Raw genomic sequence first — 26,070 nt, 5'->3', positions numbered from 1 at the left:
AATCATTATGTACTGTAAACATGTACTAATAAAAAAATTAAATTTTTAAAAAAAAACATAAAATGTGAGGCCTAACAAAGGAGAGATGGTTTTTGAGGAGAATTTATATCTTCCAGTTTTTACTGGTATTAACAGTCTTTTAGCCTGGAGCTAAAAGACTTTTAGCCTGAATTGTGAAAAAGAAAAACTTTATTTCAGATAGGTTCAGTAGCATGTGCGCTACAGGGAAGGCTGGTTTTAGCAGTTTTTCAAAGCTGTATTTATGTATAAATTAGACCTGATTTGGAAATGCTAAAATGTAGATTCAATCCAACATGATACCAACCTTTACATTTATTGTAGACCTCATATTAGTACTAGAGGTTAGATTTTCATCACCAAAAAATGAGAATAACCTTACAGCTACCTACTAAGGTAATAAGCTGTGAAATTAATTCCCTAGTATTGCTTTGAAAATATACCCCTAGGTTGTTCAGAGAAATTCCAACTCCATCCAGATGTATTGTTTAACTGGGATTCTTCAGTCATCATCTGTGGTTGGCTTGATTGTCACTCCTCTTCTTATCTGACCCCAACCAATTAAACGCCAGTGCTTCTCAACTCTTCGGCTAAGGGCAATTTTCTCTCCCACTTCTGTGCACACAGGATTGGTCAGAACAATTTTGCCCAAATCAGCCTTGACAGCACTAACTCTCCCTTCTGTTGACAGAGATCCTATGTTGACCATGAGCACTTCATTCTTGGACAGCTTTTGGACCTTTGCTGCTTTCTTATCACCTTCAGTGCGTACACCTAGAAGCCGTCTAAGTAGGAAATAGGAAATTTCTAATTCTGTGAATATCTCAGGTAAAGCTCCAACTGCACCAAGCACCTGGCCCACCATTCTGTCAGCCCGGCACAAGGTGGGGTCGATTTTTGTTCCAACTCCAATAAGACCCCCAGGAGCAGCATACTGAAGATCATTATGTTCCGAAAAAAGTGATACAATTTTGGAAAAGATTGGTTTACACATGAGTTTTCCTTCACTATCTTTGGAAACAGTACCAGGTCTGACTTCTATTTCCTGGCCCACCTTCAATACTCCCTTTAGGATACTACCACCAGCCACACCTCCCTTAAGGTCATCAACTTCACAACCAGGTTTGTTGACATCAAATGACCTAATGACAATAAGTCGAGGTTCTGAAGTAAAGTCTCTAGGAGGCACCGGTATTTTCTTTACTATGTGCTCACAGACAACTTCAATACTGTATTTCAGCTGGGCAGAAATTGGAATAATGGGAGCTCCTTCTGCTACTGTACCTTGTACAAATGCAAGGGTCTGTTCATATTGTTCCTTAGCCTGACTTTCTTTTACCAAATCAATTTTATTCTGTAGGATCAAAATATGCTTCAGTTTCATGATTTCTATTGCTCCCTCTTTCCTTCCTTCCTTCCTTCCTTCCTTCCTTCCTTCCTTCCTTCCTTCCTTCCTTCCTGATGGTACTGGGAATTGAACCCAAAGCCTTCATACTGAGCTACATCTCCAGCCCCTTTTAAATTTTTAAAAAAATTTACTTTGAGACAAGGCCTTGCTGAGTTGCCCAGGTGGGACTTGAACTTGCAGTTCTCCTGCCTTAGCCCCAGCAAGTGCTGGGACTACTGTCATGTGCCGTTATGCCTGGCTAACACTCTAGTTTTCTAGCTCATAACTTCTCTAACCTGCTTGCACGTAGAAACATTTAAGGAGCAAAAATATACTGATTCCCAGGACTGATAAGTTAAAATCTCTGCAGCTAAGCTATTACACAATGATTGACAAACAAAATAACTTTTGTCTTTGGGACGCTTTACCTTTGAAGATGAGTGTGTCAGAAACATCATTAAAATAAGCTATCTGGCCCCGGGCTTTTGTATTAAAAAAAAAACGACCGTTCTAATCTGCATCTTTGTATGTCCTCCCAATTCCCATATTGAAATCCTCACCCCAAAGGTGATGGTGTTAGGAGGCAGGGCCTTTGGAAGGTGATTAACTCCTGGGAGCAGAGTCTTCCAGAAAGGGATTATTGCTGTCATGAAGGAGACCCCCTCCTTCCTTTGTGTGAGGACACAGGGAGAAGTTGCCATCTGTGAACCAGGAAGAAGCCTTCACCAGATACCAAATGTACCAGCACCTAGTTCTTCCTGGCCTTCAAAACTGTAATAAATACCTGTTATTTATAAGCCTTGAATTTATAGTTTTTGTTATAACAGTCCAAATGAACTGAGACAGTGACTCAGTGAATAAGTCTTAGTCCTTTATCGAAGAAGAATTTTTCCACTATCTGCACTGTGGGCTGTTCTGGACATTGTAATGGATACAAACATGTGGGTTGGGCTAGCCTGTTTACTTCTTGGAAATGAGACACTTTTTTGGTCCCTGAAGGCAAAAAGAGCCAGGAAATATACAAATTACTGTTGCTAAATTGCCCAGAGATTGTTGAGAACCAATTATGAGGTACATTTGATATGCTATAGTGAGTCATCAGAAAGCAGGGCAAAGTGGAAGGATGGGAGAAAGCTTTTTATTGTTTGGTTGGCATAAACCCCACCACATGATAGCCTTTGATTATAAAGGATATTATTTTTTTAAAGTCTTTGCACTAGTATGAACTGTGTATGTGGGTTTCATGAGTGGAGGGGATTTTTTTTCACCCAACCTCATCCCCAGTCTCCCAGACTTTGCCTCTTTTTGTCTGTTTTCCTAGGGTCCTTAATCCCCAGAGTTGAGAGGCTCAAATGATTAAGCAATACCCATTAGGACAGAATGACCATCTGTGGAAATGAAGGAAGACCACCCATATGAGAGCAGACAAAGGCTCTTTATTCTCAGCTTGCAAAGACATCGGTTGCCTTTGACAGAGACTCACAGACAGGCAGGGGACCAGGAAAGCTTCATAGCAAGGAGGAAAAAGGGGTGGGCTTCAGGCATGTCCCGATCCGGGCTGTTGGTGCAAGGAGGCTGGGGGTGAACCAGCCAAAGCAGGGCTACTTACGTGATCAGTGTGGGGATCTCATTTGCCTTCCCTTGGCTGGTCCTATACTAGAAGTGGGATCGAGTGGAGGGGGAAATTAGAGAGGCTGGCAGTTACTGACTCAGTCCTGACTTGGTTTCTGGTTGGTTGTTGCTGCAGAGGTTGTGGGTGAGAATTGTATTGTAACACAGGTCTTGGCCATTGTCTATTTGTATATTTAGTCCCTACTGGCAGGGCTGGGAGAACTGTTTATAAAGTTGTTGAAGATGTGAGACCTCCTCCTTGCAGAGAACTGGTGGTGAGACTCAGTTCTGATATTCTTTTTATTTCCTTCCTTCCTTTCTTTCTTCAGCAGTGTTAGACATTGAACCCAGGACCTCATACATAGTAGGCAAATGCTCTACCCCTGAGCTATGTACTCTCAGCCCTGAGTTCTGGATATGGTGGCAGAAATGTTCAGAGCAGCTTCCCAGAGGAAACTAGCTGGATGGAAATAGAGCCTCTTCCTTCTTCTTGGACAAGATGATTGTGTCGCTGTCCTGGATGCCATAGCACGAAAAATTGAACCAGTTCTGCAGGACCTGACCCCGGAACTCTAGCTGCTGCTGCTTGCTGGGCAGCCCCTGCCTGTCTTCAATCTTCTGTTTCAGACCCAGGATGAGGTGGTAGGGGTGGGTGGCATAGGCATGGCTCCTACCATCCGGGTTCTTCACAAAGACCTGGATCTCGGGAGATACAGTGTCCAGCAGGCAGATGTGGGTGTCCGAGAAGATCCCGTAATAGGCCAGCGAGCAGTGGCTGCTGAGGAGCTGTCGCTCGCCGCCGGGCTCCTGGAAGGACAGGCGCTGCAGGCCTGCGTAGCCCCGGCTCCGTCGGATTTTCTCTTTCAACTTCTTTATGGACTCATAAGGGTTCATCCTGAGGATCAAATCGGAGTGACCCCACTGCTCTACTGTCAGCTGGATATCTCTTGCTCTCTGCGAGGGACAGGGAGAGGAGAGGGGTTAAGGCCATACTTCTCCCTGACATGTAAAAGTCCTCTGCACCTGTCTTCATCTTCAGCAAAAACAGAAGCAGCAGCAAACATTTAGGGAGTGCCAACCACTTTCCAGGCCCTGTGCTGGGCACCTCCCATGCTCTAAATGCACTTTCTTCTCACAGCAACCCCAGGAAGCTGGTTCTGCTGTTTTATTTTTGGTACTGGGAATCGAACTCAGGACCTTGTGCTTTTGAGGCAGGCGGCGGAACCACTGAGCTAAATCCCCGGCCCTGTTCTCCCTATTTTACAGATGAGGCAATTGAGGGTGGGTGAAGTTAAGTATTCACTGTCTATCAATCACAAAGGGAGCAAAGAGCCAGGTCTGGAAAGCAATCTAAGCCTCATGTTGCAAAATCTTATTTTTCAAAAAAAATATTTACACAATGTTTTTTATATTTGAGAGCCATGTGGTTTTCAGCCCATCTGTAGGTCTCATGTGGCTGGTGGATCCTCTGTAATCGCTACCTTATCACAGCCTCTGATCTTGCTTCTGCCTCTACTGTAAGTGGGTCAGTCTCTTGTTCCTGCACGTTCCTTGCTTTTTGCCCCCTTCCATTCTGGCCATTCAACCTGGAGTGAGCTCTGTTCCCAGCATCTATAACCCTCCCTGGTCTTTTGGACTCACTTTAAGCCCCAGCTCCTTCAAGGAGTCATCTCTAATGACTTCAGATAATATTTATTCTTTGTGGAGTCCCACAAAGATTTGTGAATCCTGGCTTTGCTACCTCTTGGTAGTGTGATGTTGACTGACTTAACCTCTTTGAGCCTCAGTTTTTTCATCTCTAAAATGGCAACAATAGTAATAGTACTAATATAGATAATGATAATATTTGACCTTCCCACTTTACAGAATTGGGGCTGGGGATTTAGCTCAGTGGTTTCGGCGCCTGCCCCACTTGACAGAATTGCTATGAGATGTTCCCCAGACAAGTATTTTGAAAATTGTAAAATATGATGAGAAGAAAATAAGATTTTTATGGTTTTTGCCTATATTGGAGGTTTGGCATCACATAGGAATATTATTTGCTTGCTGACAGCATAGGGTGAGTTCCTCGAGGGCAGAGGCCAAGTCCTATCTCTGTTCCCCCTATGCTGCCCTTGCTACCTCCCCTCCAACTCCAAACCCAGTACTGGCACCCACTACTCAGCTCATGCAAGGCATGATCAGGAAAATGGAACTGATTTTCCAATAGGTTCTGGGGGAAAAAAGGAGAGGAATTTAAAAATAAGGGAGCTGAGGCTCGGAGAACCAAAGGGCTTTCCCAAGTCCACAGAGCTGGTGGGAGCTTGCAGTCGGGCCTCAAAGTGTCTGCCTCTAAAGCGCTGTTCACTTTGTCCCGGAACTGGAAGACTCAACATGGTGTGGCCATCTCGTTTGGAGCTTCAAGTCCCAGACAGTCCTGAAAGGAGCCGTTACCTTCACATTCCAGGCGGGGACTGGGGTATCATTGGTGTCATAGCAACAGTCCTGTTTCAGGCACTGGCAGGCTCTCTGAGCCATTATGTCCCATCTGTACCCTTCTGCCACATTGTGGGTGGGGTCTGCCGGGTCCAGGATGATGGGCCTGCAACATAGGGAGAGGGTGACATGTTCCTCCAACTTGGAGGCTGCAAGCCAGAAAGATGCCGCAGCCGCCATGAATTCAAGCCACCGAGCATCTATGTTCTGAGCCCAGGGCTGTCTGTCCAGGAAGGCCCAGAAACATCCCCGGAAAGCAAGTCGAGGGAGGTGATCAGATTCCCACCACTTCTCTCAGGAGAGTACTCTAGGTGTTCATGAGGAATTTTGAGGGTGGAGAGGCTGAGGGCCCAAGAGGTGTACTGTGGTGATAACAGATGCCACTCCGGCAGGGCAAGGGGCCTTCGGAGGTCACAGAAGGCAGCACCAGTTTGAGGATGGAGCTGCCCCACAGCTTTGGCTAATAGGAACACCACCACCAACCCTTGTACTGAAGTGCTGAACCAAACCCTATGTGGTTAATGAGTTTCAATCCTTACAACATTTCTAAAAGGTGGGGACTATTATTGTGTCCCCCCGCCCCCCCATTTCACAGGTGAGGAAACAGGCGCAGACCTTCCTAAATTCTCAGAGCCAGTTCATGGGGGTAAGAATCCATTCTACTTGGCTGTCTCTAAACTCATATAAATTGCATTTTTGAGACAAGGTCTCACTATGTAGTTCAAGCTGGCGTTGAACTCGTGGTGATCCTCCTTAGTCTCCTGAGTGCTGGGATTATAGGCACGCACCACCATGCCTGGTGTAATGTTGAATGATTTGTTTTTGGATTTGTTTTGTTTTGTTTTGTTTTGGTAACAGGGATTGAACTCAGGGCCTTGTGCTTGCAAAGGCAGTGCTTTCCACCGAGCTAAATCCCTGGCCTTGTTTTTAGATTTTTAACATGGTACTGGGAATTAAACCAAGGGCCTTCTCACTGAGCGACATCCTCAGCTCCTTTTTTTCTTTTTTCTTTGGAGATAAAGTCTTAGTTAAGTCGGCCAGACTGTGCTCAAACTTGCAGTCTTCTTGCCTCAGTCTCCTAGGGTGCTAAGATCAGAAGGGTGTGCCATCATGCCCAGCATTACATAATTTTTTTTTTTTTGGTACCGAGAACGAACTCTGGATCTTGCACTTCCGAGGCAGGCGCTGGAACCACTGAGCTAAATCCCTGGCTACATGAATATTTTAAAGAGCATTAGCTTGTATGGAGTCCAAGAGCCTGCTCAGGCTTCTTGGGCGTGACTGCATGTGGTGTATAACAACCCCATGAGTAAGACTTGGCCTTTGCCCGTCGGACTTTTCAGCTTAGGGGCTGTGACTGTCTGTGGTGGACTGAGAGCAGGCTACTGGAGGGAACTGGACACTGGGGCTTTCTGCCTGATCCCAACCCCCTGCTCCATGACAGTCCTGCCTGGAATCACCTGGGAGCAATGCAGGGCTTCCCCAGGGGGTTTGGGACACCAGAGTGCCTCAGTCTGTTGGCTGGCAGGTAATCTGTCACATAAGACCTGTGTCCACTGGCCAGACTGGTTTCTTCTGAGGTTTGACCAGGAATGATGGCGGCCCTTCAACAACTGGGAGGAAATGAGGAGCAGGCAGGTGTCAAAGGAAGAGGAGAAGAGAAGAGTAGAAACAAAGGAGAAGAATAGGAGGGAGGCAAGGACGGAGAGGGAGAGAGAGAGAGAAAGAGAGAGAGACAGAGACAGTCAAGTCAGTCTCGAGTCAGTCTCTAGGTCTTCCTAAGATCCTGAAGTAATTTTCCATTCTCAATTTCATGGACATCTTTGTAATAAATCCTCTCTCCATCAGGAGACCTGTTTTTCTTCCTTGAAAAACAAAATAAAACCATCACTAAGAACAAAATATCCAACGCTCACATAATGGAATACTAAAACTTCTAATATAAAGACTTGTCTAGGCAGGGTTCCCCTGGAAGCAAATCTCCAGAGTAAAGACTGGCTTATTAGGAAGGTGATTCCAGGAAGCACTAATAAGGGGGTGAGAAAGTGACACAGGGGAAGGGAAGGAAGCCAATCAAGGGGGAGTGTCAAGAGCATTGCCACTGTGGGCAACTGGAGGTCAGCCCCACCAGGGAACTCTGGGAAACAGTGATAGAAGAGTCCTTTCATCAGAGGGGACTGGGTGTTGGGGTATCTACCACCTACGCCCTCCAATTACTGGTTCAGGGATGCTCCCAGGATGGGTTGGCTGGTGAGAGGAAGACCTCAGGCTGAGAGGTACAGGAGTTGGCAGTTGGAAGTTGGAGCCAGCCTGCCCTGCCAAGGTCAAGGCCAAGGCTATACAAGTTGGGGCACTGGGGACCTGAATTGTGAAAATGAGCATTTTTGCAGCATCTACCACACCCCAGACACTGTGCATCCTTCACATCATGACCCTTGTGGCCATCCTGCACTGCAGGTGCTGTACCAGGTGATTCCTGTTTTACAGATGAGAACCAAAGCTCACGGCACTTAGAAAATGGTAGATGTGAGATTTAAACACGAGTCCACAAGATTTCCCCTCATTTTTGTATGCTGTTTCTAAAAAGAGAGGAAGCGAACTTGTGTGAACAAGAGAACTAAGGTAGGGTAGAGGGGTGGCTTTTGGAACAAGAAAAAGGCTCATATCCCCTAAGGGACCCACCTGCCCCTGGAAGCTTAGTAAGCTGGGAACATGAGGCACTGTGTTCTTTTGAGATTTCAGTGTCAACTATGGCAGCTTTACTATGTCCTGAATAAAGCCAATCCATAAAACTCTATGTCACAGGCCCCTTGATTCTCTCTCTTTTTTTCTTTTGTGAGACTTGGTGAGCAAGCAGTGGCCCAGTACCTCTCTTTTTTGAGCTGTTTTCTGACAGCGCCCTCGATGACTGGGTGCTGGAGGGTGTAGTACTTGGTCCAGTAGATGCAGATGAGTTCAGCATCCTGGAGCAGTTCCATCACGGTGGTGAGACCTTCAGCCAAACTGAAGCTCTCCTCCTCCTCGGTGCCCATCTCCCAGGCATAGATGGCCAGCAGCTCCAGGGCATAGGGAGGTGGCAGATTGGCCCTGGGGCACTTGGCTTTCACATACTGTTGAAAGACATGGGAAGAGAGAGGGAGAGATCCCATGATTACGCATAAGGATGGCACTGGACTAGGAGCTGGAAAATCAAATTCTAGACCTGCAGTTCATTGTGCTGTAGGAAAAGTATCCTTCAGGAAGGGCTTCTTGCTGGACAGGGTAATATGTGTCTGTAATCCCAGCACTCCGGGAGGCTGAGGCAGGAGGACTGCAAGTTTCAACCCAGTCTAGGCAACTTGGCAACTTAATGAGACACTCTCAAAATAAAGAAAAAATAATAAAAAGAGCTGGAGATATAGTTCAGTGGGAAGGCCCTGTGTTCAATCCCCAGTATAGGCTGGGGTTTTGGCAGCAAGGGCTTCTTGGATAATTGGAAAGTGGAAGAGATAATACCTAAGAATGGAGATTCTGTAGTGAGCATTGCGATGGCTCCTCTAGCAGATGTTCTGTCCTAACCCATGGTATAGTAGTGTTGCTGTTTGGATGGTGTTGACCCCCACCCCCAACCCCAAAGTGGGACGTGACTACATAATTGTTTTCCCCATGACAAGTGATGGGCTCAAGAGAGGGCATGTGACCTAGGATGGTTCAATTAGAATAAAGCAAAATTATTTTATTAAGTGGTCAAAAGAAAAGAAGTCTTGTTATGTATGCATGTGAGGGCAGGAACATCTGTGGAAATTTTGTTACCATAAGGGAAACCAACCTGAGGGCCAAGGTGACATACAGAGGAGAAAGAATTGAATTATAGAGAAATGGATAGAGCCCTCACCAAACACTGCCTGAAGACCCCATTCCACTGTTGTGGGTTTTCATACATGAGCTGATAATTTTCTTATTTAAGTTAGTTTGAATTGGTTCTGTGTATTTCTATAAATTGAAAAAGAAAGTATCTTTACTGACTGGTCACTTCCTATCTTAAAATCTTCTCTTATATTCAGCTAGAAAGTAAGAGTTTCTGTGAAATACCTAGATGTTTGGTTTGTGGAAGCAAAACTGACATGTTGTTTATGGCTGTTATAAATAAATATGGCACATAGCACAGTCAGAAGAAAAACACAGTATTTTGACCTTGAAACAATCAAAAAACATACAAAAACCACAGGTTCATCTTGTGTAGTTCTCGTTCCCCAAATAAATGGAAACTTGGGCCTTTCCTGATTTACTATCAAAAACAACTTTATTGCCGGGGATTTAGCTCAGTGGTTCTGGCGCCTGCCACGAAAGTGCAAGGTCCCGAGTTCGATCCCCGTACCAAAAAAAAAAAACACACCAAAAAACCAAAAACCCACAACTTTATTTCTGACTTAAAAATTTTTTAAATGTGCTCAAATTTATTTATGTTAATGAATTTTCTTTTTGTAACCCTGTGAGTTCAGTTTTCTCTAATACTAATGAGGTTTTACATTCTTAAAAAAAATTAGATGATTCATGGACTGGGGATTTAGCTCAGTGGTTCTGCCACCTGCCTTGCAATTGGAAAGTCCTGAGTTTGGTACCCAGTACAAAAAAAAAAAAAAAAAAAATAGATGATTCATAAAATATAGAAAGCCTATAATCATTAAGCTATAATTCTTAGGAGAAAAAAGGGGGTAGGGGTCTGTAATTCCAGCTACTCAGGAGGCTGAGACAAGAGGATTGCTTGAGTTGGAGGCCAGGTTGGGCAACATAGTGAAACCTCATTTCAGAAAGGAAGAAAGAAAGAAAACCCTGCATTTCCTTTATGATCTTTGATGGACTATTTAATGGGGAAAAGAACCCAGAAAAAAATTAACATTCTTTTCCAGAGCTGATGATCAGTGATGTTGTGTTAACCTTTTGTCACTGTGGCAAATACCTGAAGATGATCACCTTAGAAAGAGCTAAGTTTTTGGCTCACAGTTTTGGAGCTTTCAGTCCATGGTTGATTGGCCCTACTGCTCTTGGGCCTGTGGTGAGGCGGCATATCATGTGACAGCATGTAGCAAAGCCACTCACCTCATGGCAGGGCAAGAAAGAAGAGGAAGGGGCTGGGGTCTCACTCTCTCTCTGTCAAGGGCATGCACCCCCAGCAACCTAAGCCCCTCCCAGCAGTCCCTAACTCTAGTTTTTTTTGCCCCCCTGCAGTACTGGGAATTGAATCTAGGGCCTTTGCATTGAGCTATGTCCCCAGCCCTTTTTTATTTTTTATTTTGAGATGGGATTTCACTAAGTTGATAAGTTATTCATCCTCAAATTTGCCAGCCTCCTGCCTTAGCCTCCGAGTACTGGGTTTACAGGCACGTGGTACCATGCCCAGCCTTATTATGTATTTTTTTGGGTTAAGCCTTTCCTTCTGCAGTCTGCTCTCTGTGCACCTTCTCTAAAAATTTTTATTTGATAAACGATTTTTGTCTGAGTTTCTTTTCTCAGTTGAAAGTTCCACTGAGATTTCCCCCAGGGGAAACCCAAAACATTTGGACAGAACTGTGTCTGATTTATATATCTCACGGGCTGTTTACACTCAGATATGTCCCCTTTCCAACTCCTAGTGTAGGGACAGAGATCTGTAGATGAGAAAATAGAATGGAGGCTTCCTTCAGTCTTCTAGCTAATCCTGACTAGAAGTAATTAAAAGCAAACGTTACTAGAGAAATTCCCTTGACAAACAGGTCAAGTAGGGGGGTAGAGAAAGAAAACCCAGATAAAGGTACCAAATGACCTTGGTACTTGCCCCAAGAGATTGAAAAAAGAGCTGACAGGCAGGACACAGAGAGAAAGCCAGGCGCACAAGCGACAAGTCACTCCCACCTCCAATAGAATACAGAGGAAGGAAAGGTGGGGAGGGTGACTAACTTGCAATATGTGCCCACACCTAAGCACTGACAATTCCAAATATATACGTGTGTATTCACTCTAGAGTCACTACATTCGTCACTCCAGGGTCATTATAGGCTGTAAAGGACAGCCACATGCCCCTTTACTAACCCTAAGCTAACCATGAATAAGGGCCCCCATGCCAATGAGCCTCCCACCTCAAAGATAAAGTAAACAGACAGCAGCTGAACATAGACCAGCGGAAGGAATGACATTAGACAGAGGTGCTTGGAAGCCAATCCAGTTATGGCAAGTTCTCAGCCCCCACCCCCCGAAGCAGCCAGGAACAAATGGCCCACAGATCCTCCATCTTTCCCAAGCCTTCTACCCTGATTCTTTCTCTCTTTTTCTTGGTACTGGGGACCAAACCCGGGTCCTTGAGCTTGCAAGGCAGGAAGCAGAACCACTGAGCTAAATCCCCAGCCCCTGATTCTTTCCTATTGGTGTAGCTATCTATCTTCTCCTTTCCTCCCCCTTTCTTTTCCTCCATACAAATAAAGTGTCTTTCATTCAATTTTGTCCCTCTCATTTTTTTACTGGGGCTGAGTTTACAATCTCAGTGGGCTGCTTGGACTGCAGAGCAGCGATGCCCGTCCCCCGAGATGTGACATCTTTGGTTACCAGGAGCCAGACGCAACTCTAAGGTGAAGTTTATGTGGCAATAGCATTTATTCTTTCGGACTTTCTCTCCTTCCCCCTTTGACTCTGTGTTCTCTCTCTCTCTCTCTCTCTCTCTCTCTCTCTCTCTCTCTCTCTCTCTCTCTCGCTCTCTCTTGTCAAGCCCTGACTTCCTGGGCTCAAGTGATCCTCCTCCCTCAGCCTCCCAAGTACCTCAGGCTACAGGTATAGTCACCACACTAGCTATATTATTATTTTTTTGATTCTGATTCTTCTTTTTATTTGTATGGGTTCACTATATCCCTGTTGTGACAATAATCTGTAACTCTGGTTTTGACCATTTGGTGGTCTTTATTGGGAGGCAGATGCCTGGATTAACTCCCTGGTATTGGCAGCCATGGGAATTTGGTTGTATTTTGTGCTTTTCTCTCCCTTTTGTTCTGTGTGTTTTGAGAATTCTGGTGTCTCCTGGAAGCCTCACTGTTGCCTTTAATGTCATTATGAATTTAAACCATTCATAGATTTGTGTGTGTGTGTGTGTGTGTGTGTGTGTGTGTGTGTGTGTAGACAGCCCCCAGAAAGATTAGGAGCTGACTGGTGGATTTTTGCTGTGTTTATTTTTGATCCATAATTAAAGTTGTAAAACCAAAGCTGCTAGTTCTTTGCATCTTTATGTGTATAAATGAAGAAAGCATTTTCTAAAAGAATTGTCTGATTCCAATCTACTCTGTCTGTGGGAGATTTCTTTCTCACCCTCCACTCTAGGATATTTATGGAGTGTAATAAATTCATGGGTAATCACTGATATGGTCATTAATGGGGACCGAATCAGAACTGTACCAGATTCTTTTATTCTGAAAGCATATAACTTCATCAAAGCAGATTTTTTTTTTTTTTTTTGGTACCGGGGGTCAAACTTGGGTCCTTGAGCTTGCAAGGCAGGTGGTGGAACCACTGAGCTAAATCCCCAGCCCCATCAAAGCAGATTCTTTAACCAAAGATTAATAAAGCTACAAGGTTAAAGTTAAATTTTCAGTGGACATGTAAGGAAAAATCCTTTCTCTTTTTGTAATCTCTTACCCTCAATGAAAAGTTTTCTTGAGCAAACCAAGATTAAACATTTTTAAATGATATATTATGCTGACACTTCAGAATAAGAAATCTCCATAACAGATTAATAACAAATCAGAAAACCAAAGATAATTATTTTGCAAGATCATAGCATGTATTATTGGCCTTGTTTACAAAACTGTTCAGAATGATGGTTAAATATTCATGAAAGGTCTTTACTAAGTTACTCTATTTTAATAACTATATAATATTTGTGTTAGTTGAATAAAATTTTGTTCTCTTCCTACCAGCATGGAATTAGATTAATCCAATTTGTATTCATGCTAGAAGTCTCATTCGATTAGGTAGGATAGGACCATTACTTAGAATCAAGGACAAATTAAGCCAGGCACAAAAGGATAAATATTGCATGATTCCACTTACATGACATTTCTAGAGTAGGCAAATCCATAGGGACAGAAAGTCAAATTGTGGTTATTAGGGATGGGAGATAGCAGGGAATGGGGAGTTATTATTTAATAAATATTCTTGTTTGGGATGATGAAAAAGTTCTGGAACTAGAGAGTCGTGATGGTTATATAACATTAAACCTCCTCCACTAAACCAAGAAACCCCCTTTTTTTAAATGTCAAAAGCTTAGCCAAAAACACTGGGGGAAAGTTCCATTTTGTTTGTAGAGCTGCACTGAATTACATACACGAGAGGAAATCTATCCAGTAAGCTTTCCATATCTCTGTATCCACATGTTCCACATCTGGGGATTCAACCAAATGTCAAATGAAAATCTTTGGTTAAAAAAGTTATGTGCATACTGATCACATACAGACTTTTTTCTTGTCATTCCCCAACTAATAAAATATAACAACCACTTATATAGCATTTACATTATGTTCAGTATTATAAGTAATCTAGAGATGATTTCAAGTATAGGGCAGGATGTGTGTAGATTATATGCAAATACTAAACCATTTTAAGTAAGGGACTTGAGATTTTTGGATTTTGATATCCGAGGAGGTTCCTGAAACTAATCCTGTATGGATACGAAGGGATGGCTGTACATAAACACATATATACAAACATACAAATGGCGTATGTATATGGCATCAGTTTCTTTTTTTCTTTTTCTTTTTGATACTGGGGATCGAACTCGGGTCCTTGCGCTTGCGCAGCAGGCGGCGAAACCACTGAGCTAAATCCCTGGCTAGCATCAGTTTCTTGATGAAGAACAGGAAAGAATCAAAGACAGACCTTCATATGTAGAAATGATGCTTATAAAGTTTTTGTTGGAAACTGACTTGAGTTCTGCTCTAAGGCATATGAAAACCCAGCCTTACAGATAGTAAAAAGAACACTTTTATGGAAGGCCTTGAGCACTAACAAACAGCCCTCTCTGATCACTGATGTCATTACAGTTAAGATTTGACAGATGAAGGCAGAGCCCATTCTTGTAATCTCAGCATCAAGGGAGCTGAGGGAGGAAGTTTGCAAGTTAAAATCCTGCCTGGGCAATTTAGTGAGACACTGTCTCAAAATCAAAACAAACAAACAAACAATTTAAAATAAAATAAATAAAAGGGGTTGGGGGATATTGCTCAGTGGTGGAGCACCTTTGAATTTGATCCTTAGTACTGAAAAAAAATGTTCGATAGATGAAACCCCGAGGGTGTAAGATGCACATTCCTGGGTCTCTGAATCCAGTAGATGAACCAATCAGCACACTAAAATATAATTACAACTTCAAACATTTTACAAAGCCTCCAGACAACAATGATGAACTTTTTAGTCTTATGCAATGCTGGCTTTATTCTCCATACTGTGGTGATTGATTATCCCTTGGCAACAAAAGAGTTAAAACCCTCAGCAGGAAGCTTCCCCTATTAAAGCAATTCTGCTCTCCTCATACTAAGCAATCATAAAACAATGCACTCAGACTGACCCAAGGCAGCATGAGATAAAAATAAATCTTTCTCCCAGGGATCAGGGGCCTTATGTAAGGCTGAATTAAAGGGCCTTGCCAATTTGCAATTTTGATATACAACTTCAGATACAATGCAGTTGCTCCTGGGAGATTAACAAGAGACAAGATGGCCCCAGAAATGCATTTCCAAGATGTCTGCAGTTACTGAGACCCTTTTCTATGTCTCCAATCCCTTATAAAAACCCCAATCTCTCACATGGACTGCAAAGTCCTCTCTTGGGAACCCACCGGCTGTCCTCTTTCTGGAAGAGTTTCTGGAAGTCCTCTTTCCTGTCCTTAAGAGGTTAAAATACTGTAAATGCCATTCGATGGAAAGGCAGACTTGTAAAAACATTTTTGTGTGGCTTTATCTACTGAATTCACCAGATCTGGCACCATGTGACTTCTGGCTCTTCCCCAAAGTCAAAACCACCATGAAAGGTAACATTTTGAATCAATTCAGGAATGGAGGCAGCCACAATACTGCAACTAAAGACACTCAGGAAAAAGGACTTCAGGAACTGCTTCAGAAAGTGGCAAGAACCATGGGATAAGTGTGTTTGAAGCGAGGGGGGTGTTTTTGAGGGGGATTAATGGCAATGTGTCTTATACTGTTATACATTTTAAAAATTTAAACATTCTCTATGTATTTTAATCACACCTCATACAATATGAGATCTTTATGTCCTTATATATTAATCAACATCTTATAATACTTGGGTAAATAAAACTGTCAAATAAACTGGGCATGGTGGTACATGCTGGTAATACCAGAAACTTTGGAGGGGGAGGCAAGAGGATTTTAATTTTGAGGCCAACCCAGGCAACTTAGTGAGACTCTGACTCAAAATAAAATAAAGTAAAAAAGGCTGAGCATGTAACTCAATGATATATTCTTGTGTTGCATGCACAAGGCCCCTGGGTTTAATCCCTAGAATGAAAAAAAGTCAAATAAAACAAAATGTTAAGTTAAAAATCCTGCAACAAAAAATAGTTAAAAACCATGTGCTGGGCCGGGGATTTAGCTCAGTGGTTTTGCCGCCTGCTGTGTAAGCGCAAAGTCCTGAGTTTGATCTCTGGTACCAAAAAAAAAAAAAAACTTAAAAAATAGATGTAGCCCAGTGGCACCACTCCTGCCTGACAAGCGCAAGGTCCTGAATTTGATCCTTAGAACCGAAAAAAAAGAAGGTAAAAAATATGTCAAATCCTTGTCTTACGACCAGAGACTTGAGGAAAGGATTGTAGAAGTAAAGCTGATACATTATACACAATCCTCCCCTCCAAAGCTGACCCCATCCTTGACTTTGGAAAAGCTAATGTCTGAAAACTTGTCAACTGTGGTTGAAGTGACTTCTGTCATCTCACCATGAACAGAATATTAATTGTAAGTGTACTGACCTTGGTAATTTTGTGATTTTTATATCTTTTTTTTTTGTTTAAATTAATTAATTTATTTTTATTTTTTGAGACAAGATCTCAATATGTAGCTCAAGCTGGCTTTGAACTCATTTTGTAGCCTAGATTGGCCTCAAACTCACTGTGATCCTCCTGCCTCAGCCTCCTAAGTGCTGGGATCACAGGCGTGTGCCACTATGCCCAGCCTGTTTTCAGGACCTTGTGCTTGTGAGGCAGGCACGGTGCCACTGAGCTAAATCCTTGGCCCATCCTGTTTTATTTTTTAAACTGAGTTAATCTTCCCAAAATCTTGGATTTTTTTTTTTTTTTTGGCACGGGGGATCGAACTCGGGACCTTGTACTTGCAAGGCAGGTAGTGGAACCACTGAACTAAAGCCCAGGCTTACCTTTTTTTAAAATGGGAAACTTCTACGTCTTTGTAATTTTTGTATTTGTTTCTGAGTCTTCAACCCTAAGTTTAGATGGCTCTATTCATTGGATATTTTAAAATCTACTTGGTTCTGTGCAGAGATCATTTGTGAAATCTAAAACGTAGTTATTCTTGGGCCAGGGATTTAGCTCAGTGGTGCCACTGCCTGTCTCAAAAGCACAAGGTCCTGAGTTTGATCCCCGATACCAAAAAAAAAAGTAGTTATCCTGGTGATCATGATAGTCAAGAATCAGTCATACTGAGGGCGATTAGTGTGGGCGGAATAAAGGAATCTTTTCTCTTGTTAGTCCTTAATTTACTGTGATTAAGGTCCAGAGTACACAATGAAGTTACCATTTGCTAATACTAGATGGTAACCAGAGCATTTCAATCCCTTGATTACTGAAATACCGTACATTAGCTATTTTTCTCTTTCCTTTTCTGTTTTTGTTTCTCCTCTCCCTCCTTCTCTCCTTTCCCCTTTCCATTTTCACTGAGGGCTCTCTTTACAATTTAAAAGTCTAGCAATCTCCCCCTCCTTTCCCCACTTCCATTTCCCCTTGATGCATCTGGCCCCTGCCTTTCCTCTTACCCCTCCTGCCCCCATCCTGGCAGCCCTCTTTACCTGCTGGTACCAGTGTTTTACCAGCCGCAGGAAGCTCTTCAGCTTAGTTGGCCGATGTTTTATAAAGTTTCTCTGCAGCTCGCTGAAGGATGGGGAGAAATTTCCAGGGTACCCATAGGCCTTGATCAGACTCACATAGATCTCTGGGGGTGGCTTAGAGTTGGGAACAGAAGGCCCTGAGGGAAGAGGAAGCAACAACAGATATTGAGGGTTTAGGAAGCCCAGAGGGGTAATTAGTGGCCAGGGTACAGCCTGTTTATCCATTGGAGGTGCCTCTCTAGAGAGACTTGGGACCTCAGCTCTTCAGACACCAAAGCTTTGCCTTGCTTGATTGTCCTTGAGAAATTCTTGCTTTGGGGAGCCAACATTGGGCTTTCCGTGTCTCAGAGCCTCCCCCACCCAGGACTGTTGTCCTCCCTGAATATCCCTGGCTGTTATGCTTTAGATCTGGAGGTGTCCTCCAAAAGTCTCATGGGGGCACTATACTCATCAGTGAATTAGTGGATTGATGAATTCATAGCTGACTGTGTTGTTGGAAGGTGGAGGCTGGTTAAAGGTGAGTCACTGGGAGCATGACCTGGAAGGGTATGTCTCTTTCCCTGGCTCTTTCCTATGCTCTCTGCTTCCTGGCTGCCATGCTAGGAGCCCCATCCCTCTGCCAGACTCTTCCACCATGCCCTTCCTGCCTTGGAGCCAGCTGACTATTGACTAAATCCTCTACAAACTAAAAGCCAAAATAAACCTCTCCTCCTATAAATTGTGAGTGTCGGATATCATGTCTCATTGATGAGGAAGTTGCCAAGACTTGAACACTCCTAGTTTTCCTTAATATTTATTTTAGATTTGTTTCTGGACGATTCATTTAGGAAGCCCCAGGAGGTAGCAGTGGCCGAGGGGAGAACCAGTTCCATGGCATGTGTTATTCTTTTTCTTGCTAAGATTGGATCCTGACTCTGACACTTTCTCAATAGAACAACTCCTGGCAGCCACAACAGTTAATGGATGCTGGCACACAAGATAATACATTGTTATGATTTGGCTCCTAAATGTCCCTCCAGGCCTTAGTGCTAAAGGCTTGGTCTTCAGCTCATAGTGCTATTGGGAGATGGTGGGATCTTTAAGAGGAGTGGCTTAATGGAAGGAAGTTAGGTCATTGGGGTGTGCCCTTGAAGAGGGTATAGAGACTTCTCTCCCCCCCCCCTTCTTTTTCTCTCTCCTTCTCTGATACCATGATGTAAACAGATTTCCTACATCATGTGCTCCTGCCATGACATACTGTGCCGCCACCACCACAGGCCCAAAGCAAGATGACCAGATGACCATGGACTGAAACCTCTGAAACTGTGAGTCAAATTAAACACATCCTTCTTCTAAGTTGCTTATCTCAGGTATTTTATCACAGTGTCTGAAAGCTGACTAACAGAAAGCCTATATCATCTGGACTTGTAGCAGACATGGTTTATTTCAAACATGTAGGACACTTGGACTGAGGACAAACAACAAGTGCCAGAGATTTAGTGCTCCAGGCAGCAGCTGACAGCTAATGACTGATAAGAAGTCATGGGTGAGCACTCAGCACCCCCTTGAGATATTGTTGAGATGTGTTCTGTATTATTGCTTTGAGTTCTGCAGGGGCGTGAAGCCCAATTGCTCACAGAGTTGCTTATAGTAATGCCTCGCTCAGTAATATACTTTGTATTGTGTTTTGGTTCCCTGCCTCTCTCCTAGTGTTGGGGCATTTTCTTGTAAAATGCTTGTCCTCATATCCTTGTCACAAGATCTGCTTCTGGGAAAGCCAAAACAATGACAGACCCTGATGCCCTAGTAAGAAGCACTCACGGTTATTATTTTAGCTCCTTTCTCTCATTGGGTCTAGGATCTTCCAGACTATCCTTAGCACAAAAAGCAATTCTTTCTGCACTTACCCAGGTTGTTCCATTTTTGTTTTCTCTGAACACTGCCATCATGTCTTTCTCTCTCTCCCTCCCTCCCTCCCTCCCCTTATTTCTTTTATGCTGGGGATTGAACCCAGGGCCTTGTGCATGTTAGGCAAGCATTCTATCATTGAGGTACACCTTCAGCTCTTTTATTTTGCCACAGGTTCTCACTAAGTTGCTTAGACTGGCCTTGAACTTTTGATCCTCCTGCCTCAGCCTTCTGAATCAGCTGGGGTTATAGGCATGAGCACTGTATGCAGCCTACCACATGTTTATCTGGTAAGTTTCTGTTTCCCAGATTTCCCAACAGGACAGCTCCAGTGTTAGTCATGGGCACATAGCAAAGGTTCAGTCCCCGGTACAGGACATGGATAGAATGAATGAATGAATGCAGGCATCTGTATATGGCCATGAATGAGAGATGAGGGAGTTGCAAGTGTCCTGGGAAGGGCAGGTGTGTGTTGCGGGCATCTGCTTCCCTTACCCAGGACCCCGTAGGCAGGAATGATGGTGACATTGATGGGCTCTTCAGTCTCTCCGGCCTGGATGGTGAAGATGAGAGCATCTGGGACTCCCTGGGCCACACTCAGGTCACTGAGCCCGAGGTCCACCAGGTCTTGGCAACAGCAGACTTTTTTCCTTAACAGTCTCAGGATGGCTTGGTGCTGCTTGGCCTCTTCCTGGAAGCTGTGGAAACAGCTCAGAAACACCACCAGCTCCACATCTGTGGTGCCTCTGAGCACTGTGCCATTCCCGAAGGAGCCCACCTGGAGGAGACAGAGCCCTGTCACCTGGAGGCCCCTGTGCTGTGTCCCGGGCAACCCCTGCACACATCACACGACACATCCCATTTAATGTGCACTGCCACCCTGAGGAATGGGTGGGTGGTACTGACATCCCTGCTCTACAGATGGGGAAACTGAGGTGTGAAGAGGATGGGTCACTTTGTTGGGGCCCTCAATTTGCAGCCTCACACCAGAGCCTAGGTTTCTCATCTACTGCATGGCTTTCAAGACTCAGTCTTTTCTGCAGAGAGACGACTACTTCAAATGAATATGGCTTCCATATTCCCTACCCCAAAATCTGCAACCCAAAATGCTCTAAATCTGACACTTTCTGAGTGGTGATGTGACATCACAAGTGGAGCCTAGGGTGGTGGCACATGCTCTACTCGCAGCACTCTGGGAGGCTGAAGTAGGAGGATCAAAATTTCAAGCCCACTCTGGGCAATTTAGTGACTTCATGAGACCTGTCTCAAAATTTCAGAAGGGGCTGGAGATGTGGCTTGGTGCTGAGGCCCTGGGTTCAATCCCTAGTAAGACACACACACACACACACACACACACACACACACACACGCTCTCTCACACTCACAAGTTGAAGATTCCACACCTGACCTCATGTGATGAGTCATAGTCAAAACACTAGCACACTAACAATAGTGTAAAAAATTACCTTTATGCTATGCAAACAAGGTGTTTATGAAACATAAATGATTTATGTGTAAGCCTGGATCCCATCCCTAAGATACTTCATTATATATATGCAAATACTTCAAAATCGGAAGAAAATCCCAAATCTGAAACGCTTCTGATCTCAAGCATTTCAGATGAGGCATATTCAACCTGTAGTAATACCCACTGCACTGCATTTGAGAATTCGGAGCAGGGGTGTTGTGTGTGTCTGAATAATTTCATGGCATTAAAGAGCAGGAAGCAGGTTTGCCTAGTGGATGAGAGCCATGGGCTATGAAATCAGCCCTTTGACTTTGACCTTAACTAGCGTGTGTGTGTGGTGCTAGAGACTGAAGCCAGAACAAGTGCTGACCTACACCCTCAGCCCTTGTTCCTTAGCTGATCATTTGAAGCCCTCAGACCTTCATCTGTAAATGAAAGTAATGATGGAAGGTGAGTCACTGGACATGGAGAGGATTAGAGAAAATGCTGTATGCCTTGGTGTGGTGCCTGGCACACAGAAAGTCAACAATCTGTTTCGCTCTTTCCTCTCTATCTAATTGACTCAGACAATCCCTTTTGCCACCTGGGCATCAGTTTCCCCATTTGTAATGGAAGGAAACTGAGCTGGATGGTTTTGAAGAGGCCCTGGGGATGTTCTGAGATTCTAGACATACTCTCCAAGTTCCACTGCCTCTAGCGTACAGAGCTCCACACCTCTCTGTCTCCGCCTTTTCTCACTCTGTGTCAGGAAGTGGAATTCTTAGGGAATTCCCAGGCCCCAAGTGGGCTACCTTTCTTGGTGGGTGGAGCCACTGAATACAAATTATATCCCAGCTGTCACAGGCTGAGCACTCCCTCTGTCTGGTACCATGAACAGAACTTTTGCACATTACTCTTAATCCTCACACCCTCCATTTGATGTGGGTACCATGACAAATCTCCCCAGTGTGCAGATAAGAATACTGAGTCAAGTCAAGCATGGTGGTGCACACCTATCTGGGAGGCTGAGGCAGGAGGATGGCAAGTTCAAGCCTAGCCCGAGCAATTTAGCAAGATCCTATCTCAAAATAAAGAATTTTACAAAATGGGCTGGGGATATAGCTCAGTGCAAAAGCCCTGGGTTCAATCCCCAGTACTGGAAGGAAAAAAAAAGAATATTGAGGCAGCAGAGGGGGAATTAATTTACCATGGCCTCCCAGTGAGCCAGGGAGTCAAGACGAAGAATCAGAAGACAAGCAATGGGTGATTCTTCCTCCCCTTTCCTCCCTGTGACCCATATACGAGCCATGCCTTGCTCTGGGATGGGAGGAGGCACCTGCATCTTTTCTCTCTTTTTCTCTTTTTCAATATTGTGGATTGAATCCAGGGTCTTTGTACTGAGCAACATCCTCAGCACATTCTTATAGTTTTTATTTGGAGACAGGGTCTTGGTTAGTTGCTAAGTTGCCCAGGCTGGGCTTGAATTTGCCATTTTCCTGCGGCAGCTCGCTTAGTGCTGGGATTACTGCCGTGCACCACCACACCTGGCTTTCCCTTTCCCTTCACTTTTCCCACTAGATCCTGACTCAGCATTTCTACCCCCGTGAGAGAGCATGGGGTAGCTGTGTGTGGCTTAGGGTGATTGCCCTCCGATGGCCCTGTAGATGGCCCTTTCTCTCTTTGGGCTGTCCAGATCACTCCTTTTGCAACAGCCTCCTCTATCCAGACTTCTCCCATTTCATCCGCTTTTCCCCCAGGGTTGCTATTTTTATTTTGAACCAGGGTCTCAGTTGCTGAGCTGCCCAGGCTGGGCTCAAACCCTCCTGCCTGGGGGAGGTGTGTGTGTGTGTGTGTGTGTGTGTGTGTGTGAGTGTGCATGTGTGCACCTGCACATGTGAGTGCCCAAGCTCCCTAAGCCCAGCAGAAATCTCGGGCAAGAATGACAATGATGTTTCTGTTTTGAGGCCTTTGTCCTGCGCTGCTGATCATTTAGCTTACATTGCCCAGGCTGTTTGGTGAAGGAGAAAGAATGATGATTATGATGTCCGAATCATAGGTGAGAAGGCTAAGAATTTGAGAGATAAGATAGAGCAATCAAGGTCACACAGTTGGCAAGGAAAAAAAAAGCAGAATCAAATCCAGATCTGTCTGATGTTAAAATTTGTGGTTTTCTGCCCTAAATCATATTGTGTCAGGCTCCAGATGCTGGGGAAGGTGTGAAGATGGGATTTAACCCAAGGTTGCGGAATCCTTGCCTGGCTTGGCTGCCCATAGAGCCCTGAGCTGGGGGTCTGCAGTCCTACTTCTAGTCTTGCTTTGCTATCAACTTGGTGTGTAACATTGCGATATCTCTCACCTGGTCTATGTGTCAGTTTCCTTAAAGTTTAAATGAAGGAATGGCTGATTTTCTGATTCTTCAGGGCCTTTTAAACTATGGGCCTCTTGAAAAAAATGTTTTTTTCCAGTACTGGGGGTTGAACCCAAGGCCTTTGTAGTGAGCTACATTCCCAGCCCTTTTTATTTTTTACTTTGAGACAATGTTATGCTAAGTAGCTGAATTGCTCAGGCTGGGCTTGAATTTGTGGTCCATCTGCCTCAGCCTCCTGGAGTGCTGGGATTACAGGTGTGCACCACTACACCCAGCTTGAATTTCTTAAATTTTGATCCTAGGTAGCATAGTAGGTGGTATGAATCGGCTGGGGGAAGACTTTAGGGAAAATCTCAATGAAGGAGCTTAGATCCTTGGCGATGGGGTCAAATTCAAATCCCAGTGTCTGCACTAGCTATGTGACTGGGCAAGTCACCTCCTCTCTCTGAGCCTCCATTATAAAATTATTTTATTAACAGAAATTTAAAACAAACAGAAAAATACAAAGAAAATACAAAGAACACTTATGTACCCAACAAGTTAGATTCAACACATCTAATCTTCTTGCCACATTTGTTTCATCTAAACCATTTTAAAGTAAGTTACAGAAAGCACAGAACTTTGTCTATGGACAGCACGGAACTTTACCCCTAAATATTTTAGCATTTGTGTCATCTCAAAAAAAAAAGAGGACAGGGCTGGGGATTTAGCTCAGTGGTTCTGCCGCCTGCCTCGAAAACACAAGGTCCCAAGTTCCATCCCCAGTACCAAAAAAAAAAAAAGAAAAAGAAAAAAAGAGGACATTCTCTGTCTATCCACAAAGTTACCATTACAATTAATGAAATCTCTCATATTATCTAATATCCAGGCCATGTTAAAATTTCTCCATTGTCCCCAAGCTATGTGTTACACAGATGACTTATTCACCTCAGGATCCAATCAAAGAGCTTGTATTGCATTTGATCCTTGTGAATTTCTTTTTTTTGGTATCGGGGATCAAACTCTGGACCTTGCGCTTTTGAGGCAGGTGGTGGAACCACTGAGCTAAATCCCTGGCCCAATCCTTGTGAATCTTAAGTCTCTGACTTAAGATTTTTGCTTGTCTATAAAATGAAAAAAGAATCTATCTACCTCAAAAGGTACTCAAATTAGAGATAACAATATTAAGGGATTAGACTATTATACCCTGTCTTAGTTACTTTTCTCATTGCTGAGACAAAATACCTGACACCCAAAGTTAAAGGAGGAAAGGTTTATTTAGCTCACAGTTTGCAGAGTTTCAGCCTGTAATCAATCAGCTGGCTCCAAGGCAGGAAGGGTGGGATGGCAGAGGAGAAATTGTTTATGGTGAGCAGAACATAGCAAAGCAACAAGGCTCACTCACAGCTCTTTCTATCCCTTATATCTTATCCAGGCTACTTAAGGAGGGTAGCACTCACACCCTTAATCCTAGTGCCCTTGACACTAGCATTACACCATGAATCATCCCAGCCTCACACATTCTACATCCAACCACCTCTGAAAAAGCCCCACCTATGACCTCTTGCATGAGGCTTTGGGGGGACATCTAGACACAAGCCATAACATACTCCCAAATATGGTCTATTAGTATTAGTTTCCTTACTGGCATGTTCTGCTCCAGACAGCAGTGCAGTGGGGTGTAAATAGCTAACAAGGGGTGGAGTGGATCTTAAGCAGTAGAAAAGTATCTTGAGATATCAGCAGCATGGGCTAAAGATAACATGGCAAGAAGACCCCAGCATCCTTGGGGATGTGGCCTTCCACACTCGGTTTTTTCCTGCCCTGGCTAGGGAGGGAGAGGCCTGGTCTTACCTTGACCACCTTCAGCACCCGCACCTCCTGGTCCAGCCCTCGCTCCCAGTAGAAGAACTCCTGCCTCAGGTATTGCTCCACTGTCCGCACGACCTCCAGCACCTCTTCTTTCCATTTCCGGCTGGGCTGCAGCCACTGAGCCACGAAGGAGTCCAGCCTGGAGGCTGGGGTGCCATAGAGGTCGTGGGCCAGGGCCATCTCTGCTGAAAGTCCCACTGCTGGATAGATATATGGCCAGTCACTCACTGGCTCCTGGAACGCTCACCCCCTTTTTTAAGGAGGCTCCTCTCCAGCTGAACTCCAGCACCCTGATGGGTAAAGGACCTGAACAAAGAGGAATCCAGAGGTAAATGTGCTTAGAGTGGTTCCTTGGAGACCCCTAGCTGCAACAGGTATGCTGAAGGACACCCAGCTGAGGCTGGGAGATCTGGGGCCACCTTAACAGGGCTGGCATCCAGCCAACCTTTCTGCCTTTGGTTTCGATTCTCTGCTTTTAGAGTTTCCTTCTTTTGACGTTTGGAAACTGAAATTGGCTTGAGTCAGACCTTGGGAGAGGCACATTGCCCAGTATGTTGGAGTTGGATGGGGTCAGTCAGTCCAACTGCCCCAAAGTGTCCTAAGGGACAGAGGAAGAGAAGGCGCTTCCTCCTGGTGGGGGTGAGGAGTGAGACCTCTACTTTGAATTCCAGTGTGCCCCTTACTAGGCTCTCTTGACCTCTCTGGCTCTCACAGTTTTTATTCACAGGCGGGTTAGGTAATAATCCCCATCCCATAAAACTGTGCTGATGAAGAAGTATGAAAACACTGAGCAGAGAAACTACTTGGTCAATGAAAAAATTTTTATTCGTTCACTAAACATTCTTGAGGGACTGCTGGATGCCAGAGATTTTGCTAAAAAGACTCCCAAGTTGTTGACCGAAAGGGCTCCCAGAGCAATGGATAGACTTCTAGAGTCCAGCATGAGGTGTGTTC

At 44.3% G+C, this 26,070-nt stretch overlaps 1 protein-coding gene and 1 pseudogene across 1 annotated transcript; both read right to left on the bottom strand.

The window, feature by feature from the left end:
- Nucleotides 1-318: 318 nt before the first annotated feature.
- LOC101718647 (eukaryotic translation initiation factor 2 subunit 3 pseudogene) lies at nt 319-1,422 on the bottom strand (annotated as a pseudogene).
- A 1,399-nt stretch (nt 1,423-2,821) lies between these two features.
- Nucleotides 2,822-25,439, bottom strand: LOC101719334 (2'-5'-oligoadenylate synthase-like protein 1). Its single transcript, XM_004843641.3, has 6 exons — nt 25,099-25,439; nt 19,946-20,228; nt 17,525-17,700; nt 8,360-8,601; nt 5,450-5,597; nt 2,822-3,970 (listed from the first exon to the last, which is right to left on the bottom strand). Exons 1-6 carry the CDS (start codon nt 25,294-25,296, stop codon nt 3,473-3,475), a joined length of 1,545 nt encoding a protein of 514 aa, XP_004843698.2. The 5' UTR covers nt 25,297-25,439; the 3' UTR covers nt 2,822-3,472.
- Between the last annotated feature and the right edge of the window lie 631 nt (nt 25,440-26,070).

This window comes from Heterocephalus glaber, unplaced genomic scaffold, assembly GCF_053883595.1.
Source record: "Heterocephalus glaber isolate CG9 unplaced genomic scaffold, H.glaber_assembly_v1.0 deba00001687, whole genome shotgun sequence".
Lineage (NCBI taxonomy): Eukaryota > Metazoa > Chordata > Mammalia > Rodentia > Bathyergidae > Heterocephalus > Heterocephalus glaber.
This window is presented reverse-complemented; position numbering and strand designations above follow the sequence as displayed.